Source organism: Molossus molossus, unplaced genomic scaffold (genome assembly GCF_014108415.1).
Source record: "Molossus molossus isolate mMolMol1 unplaced genomic scaffold, mMolMol1.p scaffold_m16_p_1, whole genome shotgun sequence".
NCBI lineage: Eukaryota > Metazoa > Chordata > Mammalia > Chiroptera > Molossidae > Molossus > Molossus molossus.
Genome location: NW_023425344.1, coordinates 239,146,539 through 239,159,956, shown reverse-complemented (window position 1 = coordinate 239,159,956; position 13,418 = coordinate 239,146,539). Strand labels below are relative to the sequence as shown.

Below are 13,418 nucleotides of genomic sequence, written 5' to 3'. Positions count from 1 at the left end.
TTAGGCCTTGAGAATTTCAGTAATTTAAATCTTAACTGCTGTTATATCAGTAAGTTTAGAGCAGTCTAAATGTGGAATGTTTCCATAACAGTCATACTTATATGTTTTAAAGTACAAATTCTGATATAAGATTCTTAACATCTCATTTAGTTTTTATAAATGCTTGAAAAGCTCAGCAATTCAATTTATCTAAGATTCTTTGCATTTAAATTTTAGATAAATGGAACTCTAATTTGTGACATACTAAATTTGGAGACAAAAATAACTAAGTGATGTTTCTTGAAAATCCATTATCTACACATTTAGACAAATATAGTATATGAATTGCCCAGAGGTGCATTTTGTAAACATATAAAAGTGATTCTTTTATAGTCCTGGCCAGTTTGGCTTCGTGGTTAGAGCTCGGCCCAAGGACCAAAGAGGTTTGGGATTAAAAAAGTAAATAAATAAAAATAAAAGTGTTTGTATATTATAGAAGACTCATGTGGTATTTATCACTAGCAAAAAACTAGTGATCTACCAGTATATATTTACATTTTAAATTTGAACCACCTAACATACCTTATTGATATTAAGTTTAGAGTCCTCATATCCTTTGACTTTTATTGAATGAGGAACACTCAGATTTTAGTCCACTACTTAGATTATTGTCAGTTTTTCACACATAAATACCTTGTTATTATATGGCAAGTTTTTTTGTCTAGTTTCATATAGTTTTAATTTTTTACATAAAGTTGCATAAATCTTATGTCAACTATAATTGAAAATTTTTTTTTAAATTTTTTAAATGAATGACTTGAAAGTTGCATAAGTCTTTGAACAATTCCTGCTGAATGATATGAAAATTTAAATCCCTGTTTACTATATTCTAACTACTTTGAGGAACTGTCAGATTTAGTTTATCATTGTTAATATAATTTACAGATGGTGTGCAATATAGTCTAAATTAATCAAAATATTTTCTTTAGCGACTGAAGTTTCTGCACCAAATGGTTTTAAAGTTGTGATTACCTAATTTGTTTCTCTAAATGCTATTTTCTCAAAAGTGCACTTTGGACTATAGATTGAAGAAGTATTCTATATATTCTTTCTTTTCCTTTCTCTTCTCTTTTCTTTCTTTCTTTTTAATTTCGTCTTAGTTATGCATTTTTAAATTAAGTACTTTCTTTGGGTACATATTTTTCCATGTTTCAGAGATAAGTACGCCTCACCTTTAGAAATGGAAACATTTATAAGAGGTGTATTACAACTTCTGGACTTTATCTGTATTTAGCTACAGCTCCTTCTGTCCACATCTGGGATGCAATGAACAAGCAGACTTTATCTATACTAAGATGCTACCATTCAAAGGGGGTGTGTGCAGTCAGCTTCAGTGCTACCGGCAAACTCTTGCTGTCTGTGGGACTAGACCCAGAACATACGATTACCATTTGGAGATGGCAGGAAGGTAGGAATCTTTTCCTTTGTGGTTTTAAAAAATAAGAATGCTATGGTAAATGAATTCTCTAGTATTTGCCTTAACTGGTGATTGAAACCATTGTTCACTGCAGCCTGCACAGTACCCAGTACACTGTGGTGGTGGTGTAGGTGTGGCCCACTGAAAACCCAGTGAAGCTGTGAGCTTGCAAAACATAAACTGATGGAAGTTATTAGTATAATAAGTGATTTGTTGCTCTTTCTTTTCAGTAAGAAACTATGTATTTTGCTAATTATTATTTGATTGGAGGATCTTAATCAAGAATGGAAATGATCTATATTATAAGTGATAATGGAAGATCATTATCACTTATAGGGTCATATTATTTAAAACACTTCAGACAAATTTCTCAGATACATAGCTACTAGAAAAAGTGAATTCATAGCACTACGTAGAAAAAACAATAAGATATGGCTTCTAAAACCTAAAATGCCCCTTAAGCCTGGCCAGTGTGGCTCAGTGGATTGAGCATCATTCCATGGACTGAGAGGTCCTGGTTTGATTCCAGGTCAGGGCACATGCAATCCCCAGTAGGGGGCATGCAGGAGGCAGCCAGTCGATGTAGCTCTCTCACATCCATGTTTCTATCTCACTCTCCATTCCTCTCTCTCTAAAAAAAATCAGTATAAACTTTAAAATACCTCTTAACTGATGAGAGCAGTCATGCAGCTGACCAGTTGAAAGGCAGCTGGGTGGATGCTCATGGGGTGGAAGAACAAGCAACTTTTAGTTTCAATGAAATTTTGAAAACCAAAAATAAATTAATAAAATGCCCCTTAAATGATAATGAAGCTCCCCATACAGACATCATTTGCAAAAATATTTAGAAAGGACCTTCTACACAAGCACTTTGTATATCATGTGATTGCTAGGTAGCAGTGCAGGGGAAACACCCTCTATTTTTTTATATAAGCATTTGCTCTTTGAACTACATATTTTAAATAACTGGTTGATCCTATAAAAATTAGCTTAGTTCTTATATTAACCTATATGATTTTGTCATGTCTTTTTTTATCAGGTGCCAAAATTGCCAGCAAAGCTGGTCACAACCAACGTATTTTTGTGGCAGAATTCCGACCAGATTCAGATTCCCAGTTTGTCTCAGTGGGAGTAAAACACGTGAAGTTCTGGACACTGGCAGGAAGGGCTCTTCTTAGCAAAAAGGGGCTACTGAGCACACTGGAAGACGCCCGGATGCAGACCATGCTTGCCGTTGCATTTGGTGCAGTATGTCTCTTAGAATGCGTGTAGTGGTGGACGTTGAATTACCTAGATTGGATTTTTAATTTTCTTGCCTTAGATAAGCCATATTAATGCTATTTATATGGCACTGTAATCCACTAATCATTACATATGTCTTGGTCATGCATATATTTCATCTTTCAAAATCTTACACTTACAGTAATCAGGGAGTGAGAAAGTTAATGAGGGAGGACTGTAATGAAACATTTGCATCCCTGGGCCATTGCCATTCCCATTCCCAAAAGCCTGTGTTAATTTTGTAATTGTCAAGCTAAACCTCGTAGGTCCTAAAAATTTGTCAGAATAAAAGAGAGATAAATCAAGAAATGTAATTTTTAAGTGGTACATGGGTCTAGGATTTCGTAACTTTGTCATCTTAACTCACTGCTTCTCACATAGTTGGAAGTGCTCTGGGCCAGTGTCTCTCATTCAGGGACAAGAACAGGATTCCTGGTCTTAACAGGAAGTGTTCAAGAACCACTTCCTCCCCCTGCCATTCCAGCAGGATTGTGTTTACACTTCACATCTCTTTCCTTTAATACCCTGACCTGACCAGGCTTTTCAGATCCTTTGGTGCATCAAAAATCTAAGTGGATTTCTTTACTCTAGTGTTTATGTGGGTAGGTAATACTTGAAGGAAGAAAATTATAATTTTAGAACCTTTAAGCACATTTATGTTTCTGAGAAAAAGACCAGTGAAAATGCTGACCATACCATGTCAAACTTAGGTGAAGTCTTTTGGGGATTCTTAACATAAGACCAGTAATTCCTTTCCAGAAGTGAAACCCTCACATTCAGAAGCTTCTGGTGTTTAATTTGCCCATGTAGATTAACTTTCTCCACATATAAAATTCCTTATGTAGTTAATTGCCCATTCTTGATGCAAAATAAACTCGAAGACTAAAATATTAGTTATACATTTATGTTTGAGGCAACAGTGCAATCAGTGAGAATGTTTCATCACATAACCAGGTGGGTTTTGTTTAGTTTAAGCCTTTTGAAGCTCTATGGTAGGAGCTGTGAAAACCGCAGGAGAAATACAGTTTTGGTTTTTACACTTGAAGCATTTACATTCTAGTTGCAGATAAGGCATGAATTAATAATGCTCCTAGATGACAAATATAATTGTTATTCAAATATAAGCTACAGAGAATAAGTATAAATGCTGAGGAATTCACAGTAACATTAAATTGTTGGGAAAGTAAACATACAAACTAGGATTCTCAGGAAGATTAAAGAGAAATCTCTTTCTGTTATCATTTACAGGCTTATTTTCCTATTGGTTCTTTCCGTATTGTTTGCGTGAAAGGTCTTACACAAGTTGCTCTAAAAGTGAAGCTAAAAATGGGATGAAAATAGCACACGATGCTGGATTTTATTTCCCACATAATGAACTATATTGGGATTGCAATTCTTAAAGTGACCTAAAGCATTACATAATAAGCTTTTGGTACCTTATCAAATTTATCTTATTTTGGATTGATTGCAGAAATGCATTAACTTTTGCTATCTTGATTATAAGAAACGGCAAGTGTTAATTTCATTTTTAACTTCATGAGTTAGTGAAATCTGAAAAATTGCAACTTTGCAGTAGAGAGTAGTTTTACTTCCTCTGACAAAATAGCAAATCTGGTAAAAAGTTCTTTTCACTTCTTATTTTTATTCTTTTTTCACTCTCGGTTACTAGTGACCTTAGAGTCATTTCTTGGGCAGCTACAATTGTAGGAAACATTCCAAAGGGATGATACGAACTAGAATTATAGTATTTTATAATTGGAAGAGACCTTAGAGACTGAATTCCCTCATTTTACACGTGAAAAAGCTGGTGATACGCATGAGAAAAAAAGTCTTGTCCAAAGCTATCACACCTAATAAGCAACAGAACTGGAGAAAAGATAAGCCCTGACAAAGAGAAGCCTCAGCTCAGGTTTTCTGACCCTTGAGTCCACTGTTTCTCCCACCACACCATGCTCTCCGTAGCCAAGACGAAACACTCACATGTACATAGAGAATTGCATCTCTTTGAACTCTATTTGAACTTTTGATGAGTTTATCTTCCCCACTCCTTTTCAGAATAACTTGACGTTTACAGGTACCGTCAGTGGAGATGTCTGTGTATGGAAAGATCACATACTGTGTAGAATCGTGGCCAGAGCTCACAACGGGCCTGTGTTTGCCATGTACACCACCCTTCGAGATGGGCTGATTGTGACTGGTGGCAAGGAAAGGCCGTGAGTCCCTTTTCTTTTCACACCTTCCTGAACATTTATGCATTGCGTCTGCCTGCGGTGTGCAGCTACTCTAGTTATTTCTAGGCTATGTGCATTATCCTCTCTGACTTTCCTTGTCATGTGCTTCTCCTTTTATTACCTTTTATGTGCCTTTTCGTTGATTTTTCTGATTTTATTATAGTTTATTGTCCTGGCCAGTTTGGCTTAGCAATTGGAGTGTCAGCCTGCGGACCAATGAGTCCTGGGTTTGATTCTGGTCAAGGGCATGTACCTCAGTTGCAGTTTGTCCCCAGCCCTGGTCAGGGTCATGCAGGAGGCAACCAGTCGATGTGTCTCTCTCACATCAATGCTTTTCTCTCTCTCCTTTCCCTCCCTCCCACTCTATCTGAAGATAAATAAATATCCTCAGGTGAGGATTAAAAAAAAAAAAAAGAATGGTTTATTATTTATTTTTTAGAGAGAGAGAGGAAGGGAGAGGGGGAAACATCCATATGAGAGTGCAACATCAATCGGCTGCCTCCTGCATGCCCCCTACTGGCAATTGAGCCTACAATCTGGGCATGTGCCCTGACCATCGTACCAGCAACCTTTCGGTGTATGGGATGATGCCCAGCCTACAGAGCCACACCAGCCAGGGCCTTATTTCTGATTGTAAATGACTTCCTTTTTGTGTGTGTGCACATTGTAAATAAACTAAACTCCGACAACTAGAGTGATAATTTTTCTGAGGTATGGATAAGGTCATTATTCTGCAAGTTAAGAATTGATTTCTTTGGCCCTGGCTAGGTAGTTTCAGTTGGTTAGAGCATTGTTCCAATGCACCAAAGTTGCACGTTTGATCTCTGGTCAGGGCACGTACAAGAATCAACAAATTAATGCATAAATAAGTGGAACAACAAATCGATGTGTCTGGCTCCCTCCTCTTCTTTTTCTGTCTCTAAAAATCAGTAAATAAAAGATGATTTTCTTGATGTCAATATGCCTGTATAAATATTTGCTAAGTAATAGGTGACTCATGGGGGAATCTCGGCTATTAACCCAGGATGAATCTTGACCGCTTCCTTTTTGTTCAGACTGGACCCTGAGAGGTAAATGCATACTGCTACATTACGTAAGGATAAGAGGATGCTAGAAAAAAACTACCTTGTTTGCTTTGCTCGAGGAAAACTTGTTGGATATGTTTAACACACCTCAAAATTTAAGTCTGAAGAGAGGCCTTTTTCTGAGTGATTTTCAAATCTTCCAGTGGAAAGCAGATACTTATCATTGATTTCCTACCAACGTATTTATATGCATGTTAAAATGTAACATGTAATGTGACCAAGATGGAAAGAACCCACATGTATCCATTAAAGACAAATGCAGCAGCATTTGCCTTTCTCAGAAAGGAAGACTGTATTATGGTACAAGAACATGTTTTCCCCCTAAGGCAACCAGTTTATCTAGCAGAAAATAAAGCAGTACACTTTTTCATTTTTTCCAAGAGAAAAACCATAAATGGACTATATTTTATCTTTTATTTTCTTTTTTAATCCTCACCCGAGGGTATCTTTCTGTTTATCTTCAGATAAGAGTGGGAGAGAGAAAAACATCGACATGAGAGGGACACATTGACGGGTTGCCTCCTGCATGACTCCAGCCAGGGCTGGGGACAAACCGCAAAGGAGGTATGTGCCCTTGGTCAGAATCGAACCCACAACTCATTGGTGTGCGGGCCGCTGCTCTAACCGCTGAGCCAAACTAGCCAGGGCTATACTTTGTCTTTTATGTGTAGTCTCGCACACCCCTTACTCATTAGCAGCCTGTAACTGCTTCAGTGGGGTATTTTTCTTCCTTTCTTCCCTCCTCCCTCCCTTCCTCCTTCCCTCCCTCCCTCCCTCCCTCACACGAGGACATAAGTGGGGTATTTTAATGTTAGGAATGGTTTTACAACTTAAGTGATAGGATGAACCTGTTCAAATGCCAAGGCTCACATGGAACATTTTGGTGGTGCCGCTACTGCAAAATGAAAATGCGATTGCCTGAATACTTAAAAATGTGTGTATATAGGCCAGCTTATTAGATCAAAGATGTATTTTTTAAAGATTTTATTTTCAGTAGGATATTTGAATAAGAACAGTAGGAAAAAAGTGTGTCTCTCTTTTGGCCCTTAAAACAATATCCTATAGCATGGTAGCTGGGATCCTTTGATCCAGCCTTACATTCCCATCATCCTCTTAGCATTAAAAATCATTTTGTACATTTCCTTAGGAGGTATTATGAAAGGAAACATGTTTGGAGGACGCTAGATAAAATTATGGTGTTGTCAGGAAAATTAATTTTTATAAAATAAAATGTGCTTAAACTGAATGTTTGACCTAGGTATAGTATATCTTAAAATTGCCATAAGAAGTTTAGAATATATGAAGTAAATTGTAAATATCAATGGGCCTTCTTTAGTATCCTGCTTATAATTTAGTATTTAATAAAACTATTTGTAATAGCCAATAGTAAATGCTGTTTCTGTTTGTGTTATTAGGTCAAAGGAAGGAGGAGCAGTCAAACTGTGGGATCAGGAACTGAGGCGATGCCGTGCTTTCCGGCTTGAGACGGGACAGGTCACAGACTGCGTTCGCTCTGTGTGCAGAGGCAAAGTAAATGTCCCTTGAGCCATTATGGTGCAGCATAAAATAGAGGGCATTTATGCCTGTGGTTCTCTCACCCTCGGCAAGGCGATCAATAATACTTAGACGGGTTTGCCTGCCAGGTCTAGCTGCCTGCTCCTGCTGCTCTTTGCCTGGGCCGTGGGCAGTGCGCAGTCTGCGCCTGTGCAATGCGTGGGGAGGGCGCCGTTCACCTCGGCACTGACACCTCCATGTTTTCTTCAATCTGCTGACTCAGCTATGGTAGACAGAACTGAATCTCCTTTCCAGTTGACTCATTTTGACCAGTACTGCTGTCTCATTTTTGTAAAAACACACATTTCTATAAAAGTTTTTGACTGTGCATTATCTACATGTATTATCTTCAGTCTGTACATTACATATTAGTTAAGCTTACTTTTTTTATACTTATTTTTAATTAAAATCCAATAATTTCTTCCTATACCTCTGGAGACCTTCAGACTAAAATATCATCGAAGTCAAAACTTGGTGATTGGAGAAGCCAGGCATATTATCTTACAGGAAAGCTGATACTTTTTATAGGCTGGACTCTGACATGCAACCCAGCCCAGTGCGCTTGCACATGTGCGAGTCATGGAAAACTGCATGCACTAGATAGTGCAAAGCAGGAAGTTATCTTAAAGTAGTTTGTTTTTCCCAGACACTGTGGCTCAGTGAATTGAGCATCGTCCCATGGACTGAGAGGTCCTGGTTCGATTCCAGGTTAAGGCACCAGTCCAGGTTGCAGGCTGGATCCCCAGTGGGGGGTGTGCAGGAGGCAGCCAATCAATCTCTCTCTCTCACATCAATGTTTATATCTCTCTCCCTTCCTCTCTCTAAAAATTCAATAAAACCTTTTTTTTTTTTAAATGTAGGTTATTTTGGTTCTGGACCCAATTCTAATGGAGTGGGGTCGGGGGATCCCACACAACCCCAAGCAATTCTCCGACACCAACGGGTGTCTGAAAATTCAAGTCAGTTCTGACACTATCTACCCAGGAGAGCATCAGACTCTGCTAGTGAAGGGTTCAGTCCTAGGAGTCTCCATCCTTAAGTGGCATCTAAATGACACCTTATTAACACACCAAAAGACACCTTCAAGGCTGTCATCACTTGGTCCATTCCAAGGGTTTTAGGAGCTTAGTGCCAGAAATGAGATGAAGACCAGATATATATTTACAATAAGTCAAATGTCACATTAGGGTCATTCTAATGTATTACATTATTGGTCCCACTTGTGTTTTCAGGGCAAGATACTAGTTGGGACAAGAAATGCTGAAATAATTGAAGTTGGAGAGAAAAATGCAGCATGTAATATCTTAGTGAATGGTCATGTGGATGGACCCATATGGGGCCTAGCAACACATCCTTCCAGGGATTTCTTCCTCTCTGCTGCCGAAGATGGGACAGTGAGACTCTGGGATATTGCTGATAAAGTAGGTACAAACCATTTTTAAAATGGTATAATTTCTCAGAATTGTGTTGAGTTTTGGGAAGAAACTGGTTTACTTTGTAAGTACTCTACTTAATGTAGTTCTGACTCTTGGTTCTTATGCAGAAGATGTTAAACAAAGTGAATTTGGGACATGCTGCTCGTACTGTTTGTTACAGCCCTGAAGGGGACATGGTGGCTATTGGAATGAAAAATGGAGAATTTATTATTTTACTGGTGAGCTCTCTAAAAATATGGGGAAAGAAGAGAGACAGACGATGTGCAATCCATGATATCAGGTTAGTCAACAAATGGAGTTGTATTTCTAGTATACTCTTAAATGACCCAGTTTGCATTAGAAAAAAGGCCCTTGGTACCCATAGCATTTTATCTTATCATAAACGGGGTCCTGAAATAGCTGTTTGTATATTTATTTACTTCTTGCTAAATTACGAATCCACTGGGCACCAACTACAGTGCCTTATAATAGCAAGTACTCAGTGAAAGTTTGATGAGTATCACACTGGACATGTCCAGAAAGTTCCTCCCGCCAAGAGTTATCTTTCCTCTGCCCTTCAAAAGCTGTCAGCCTGGAAAACTAAAGTTTGGGTTATAACATCTTACTTCTCTTAATCTCAGCTGAATATATAGTTCTTTCATTTAATACTCATTAAACATCTGCTACGCCCAGAACCTGAACTTCCTTTTCTTGCACCTTTATTTTTCAGTGCTTAAGCTTATTGAAACGGTGGCTACCCTTTACTGAGCACTTCTTTGTGCTCAACATAGGTGATACTCCAGGTCTGTCAGAGCCTCCCACCCTTTTCACCAGTAAAACCCTTTTACAAGTGAAACCTTCCTCAGAACTTAAGTACATAACAGTAATGGCAGCTTCCCTTAGCTCCCATGTCCCTGGGGTTCCTACCTCAGCAAGACTCATGGAAGTTTTCATAAGACTGATTGTGAGACGCTGCTTTCCATGATCATTAGGCAAATAGTCCTGTCTTTCATCCAGGCCTCAAGAAATGTCACTTCATCTAATAACCTGTGTGTGCTAAGCTGGTCTGTGTTCTTTGCTGTTAAGACACGGTATTTCCAGATGAAAGAATCCTGATTACCTTAGTGAATTATATAACTTGGCAATTATGTAATTGTAAGTGGTTTTTATTATTTTGTTAATCCTCACCCAAGGACATATTTTTTCCATTGATTTTTAGATAGAATGGAAGGGATGGAGGGAGAGAAACATCAATTGGTTGCCTCCCTCGGGACCCTCACCAGGGCCAGGAATTGAACCTGCAACCCAGGTATGTGCCCTTGACCAGGAAATCAAACTTGGCGATTCTTTGGTCCAGCCCAATGCTCTGATTGCTGAGCCAAACTGGCCAGGGATTGTTAGTGGTTTTTAAAAAACAAATATTTTTAAAGGAGTTAGGAGATGAAAGTTTAGAAACAATTTAAAATTGAAGTGAAATATAGAGATTTTTGTTTCAGGTAACACAAGTATAATCTCTGTACGTAAGCGGTTGTTTCTATTAGGTAAATCTGTTTGAGGCCCTGTCACACATACACTTCTTTTTGAGAGCTGGAAAGAAAAAAGTCACAAGTCTGAAATAATTGCTTAGTTTCCTGTCACCTAATGCATCTTTTACGTTTTGTTACATGTTCAGATTTAGTCCAGATTCCCAGTTTCTGGCAGTGGGTTCCAGTGAGAACTCTGTGGATTTTTATGACCTGTCGCTGGGCCCCACCCTTCACAGAATCAGCTACTGCAAAGACATCCCGAGCTTCGTCATTCAAATGGACTTCTCCGCAGACAGTAGATACCTCCAGGTGCAGCACCAGGGCTAGGCGCCCATTCACCTTCCCTCCCCCGTTGTGAGTGCGTGCACTGAACTCCCGTGTCCAGGGCTCCCGAGTGCTTGCCTCAACTGCTCACGCAACATTCTTTGCCATTCTATTAAGTGCTTTTCTCTATTTTTTTATACAAGATCTTGTAGTCATCTTTTACACTCTTAGTAATGTTAGAAATGTAAATCAAGTAGCACTTTGCTAGTATACCACTTAGTCCCATTTTAATGTGTGATGACAGGTCTCCACTGGTTGCTATAAACGGCATGTCTACGAAGTGCCTTCAGGAAGACATCTTACGGACCAGGCTGCCATTGACAGAATTACTTGGGCTACATGGACCAGGTAAACATTCATGTATTCAAGTAGGGAAGGACTGACTGACAGTCACTTAGGAAAATGCTATTTCTGAACAGTTAATTCTGAGTTTTAAGTTTTTGTTACATTTTTAACTTTTTCCTAAGAGGAGAATGACATGCTCAGAGTGGGACTGCTTTTGGTTGCCTGTATTTCCAGGCTTTATCAGTTTCTGTGATTTATCAGAAAGGAAATCAAAGTTATGGTTTTAAAGATGCCCTGATATTTCCTTTAATGTTGTAAGTTTAACAACAGGCACTGAAAACATATATTGGGTACTGTTAGGCAATTGTATTATTTCTGTCTGAAAGGAATACTCTCTTGCAGCTGTTAGAAATGAAACCTTAAGTTTGTTCAAATTTGCTGGCTGTATAACATGTAACTATTATAAGTATCCATGTTTTTACTCAGAGTAAATGAAAACTGCCATCAAATTCCTATAGAATAAGCATCACTTTTTATAAAACCAGCTCTCATACAGTATTAATTTTTAAAGGATTATTTAATATGTAAACCTTTAAAATTATAAAATCTTAAGTGGAAAGGGTTAACATCCCAGATGAAACTCAGGACTCCAGATAACTTACCTTATCACAACTTGCTTCCTGTGTTTTAAACAACATAATTAGATACTTAGAGATTAATTACCAAAACACTCTGTTTCTATATGGTAAACCTATCTGTTTGCTATGGTGGCTTTTCTTTCCTTCCTCCCCTGTAGTATTCTAGGTGGTGAAGTTACAGGAATCTGGTCCAGACACGCCGAGAAGGCAGACGTCACCTGTGCCTGTGTGTCTCATTCAGGAATCAGCCTTGTAACAGGAGATGATTTTGGCATGGTGAAGTTATTTGACTTCCCATGTCCTGAAAAATTTGTAAGTGTTTGATTTAGCATTTTACATAATTATACTCCCATTTTAGACATCTGGTTATTAGTACTTTTTCCCACATAATAGTTCAATGTGTTATTGTATCCTGCTTTGGAAACACTTTGTGTTCAAGTTTTTTAAAAAAACTTCCTAAATCGCTTACTCTGAAGTAACAGCTATTAGAAATTATATCCCCCTGCCCAAAGTAACACCATCTTTAGCAACTATTCTAATAAAAAGCTGTCATTAGCCTTTTATCAAACCTTTAATCAATCTATTACCAAGTTTCAAATGCTTTCAATCAGAGCAAACTTTTCAGAGTAGCTGTAGACATCTGACTGCCCAAATCCCCTGGTTCGCATTCAGTGCAGATCCATCACTAATCTGAAAAGCTCGTAATCACTGGCTGTGGCCCTAACCCTCCTCTCTCCACAGCCCTGGTGATGGGAAATTATGGTTCCTTATGGCAACCTTTCACTTTATGGCTGCATCACATACCTTTGAGCTTTGTTTTTCATTGTTTTTTGTTTTGTTTTTGTTTTTTAAGGCAAAGCACAAAAGGTTCTTGGGTCATTCACCCCATGTGACAAATATTCGATTTACCAGTGGTGATCGACATGTGATTAGTGCGGGAGGTGATGACTGCAGGTTGGTACTTCCTCGGCCCAAGAGCAGGCTGTCTTTGCTACTTATGAAGAGACTGAGTATCATTTCTACAGCTTCAGTTTATGGGCTGTTAGCATCGCAAGGTAGCAAAAGCAGATGGCTCCTTGGAGTCCCATACTATGTATAAATACAGAATAAAAGGAATTAATGAGGAAAAATTTATATAGATATATGGTTTAGAAGCTCAATTGAAAATTTTATTCTGAAAATTTAGAAATATAATGAACTCCCTTTTCCCTCTGATTGCAGTTTATTTGTCTGGAAATGTGTACACATGCCTCATTGAAAGATACGGATGCTGAGAAGACTATAAACTAACAGCCTTGAGAAACCAGAATTACAGAAGAGGGAGAGGTGGTGCTAATTTAAGACTGTGACAGGGATATATGCCCGGAATCATCAAAATAGAATATTGCTAAATTCAAAATATTTATTATATGCACTGGGTAACTGTCCGCAGTCCACACACTGCCAGATAATTACATTTCAAGGATGGACTGAATACTTGATAGTGAGCCAATCCCCATTTGGGGGAGTGTGCAAATTGGCAGACCAGCTGGTGAGGTGTAGGGCACAGCACTCCTCAAAAAACAAACCAAAACCTTAAAAACCCAACTTGGATCATTTTCATTATCTTTTTTTTTTTTTTAT

General features: G+C 38.3%; 1 protein-coding gene across 1 annotated transcript in view; it reads left to right on the top strand.

Moving 5' to 3' along the window:
* EML5 (EMAP like 5) overlaps positions 1–13,196 on the top strand; it is a 161,916-nt gene extending 148,720 nt beyond the window's left edge. The window contains exons 34-44 of the mRNA XM_036277252.1: positions 1,274–1,447; positions 2,496–2,704; positions 4,793–4,950; positions 7,469–7,583; positions 8,840–9,028; positions 9,151–9,323; positions 10,695–10,857; positions 11,117–11,220; positions 11,954–12,107; positions 12,649–12,749; positions 13,017–13,196. Of these exons, the coding sequence (XP_036133145.1) occupies positions 1,274–1,447; positions 2,496–2,704; positions 4,793–4,950; positions 7,469–7,583; positions 8,840–9,028; positions 9,151–9,323; positions 10,695–10,857; positions 11,117–11,220; positions 11,954–12,107; positions 12,649–12,749; positions 13,017–13,053 (1,577 nt within the window). The 3' untranslated portion in view covers positions 13,054–13,196. The remainder of the gene's footprint in view (positions 1–1,273; positions 1,448–2,495; positions 2,705–4,792; positions 4,951–7,468; positions 7,584–8,839; positions 9,029–9,150; positions 9,324–10,694; positions 10,858–11,116; positions 11,221–11,953; positions 12,108–12,648; positions 12,750–13,016) is intronic.
* Positions 13,197–13,418: the final 222 nt, after the last annotated feature.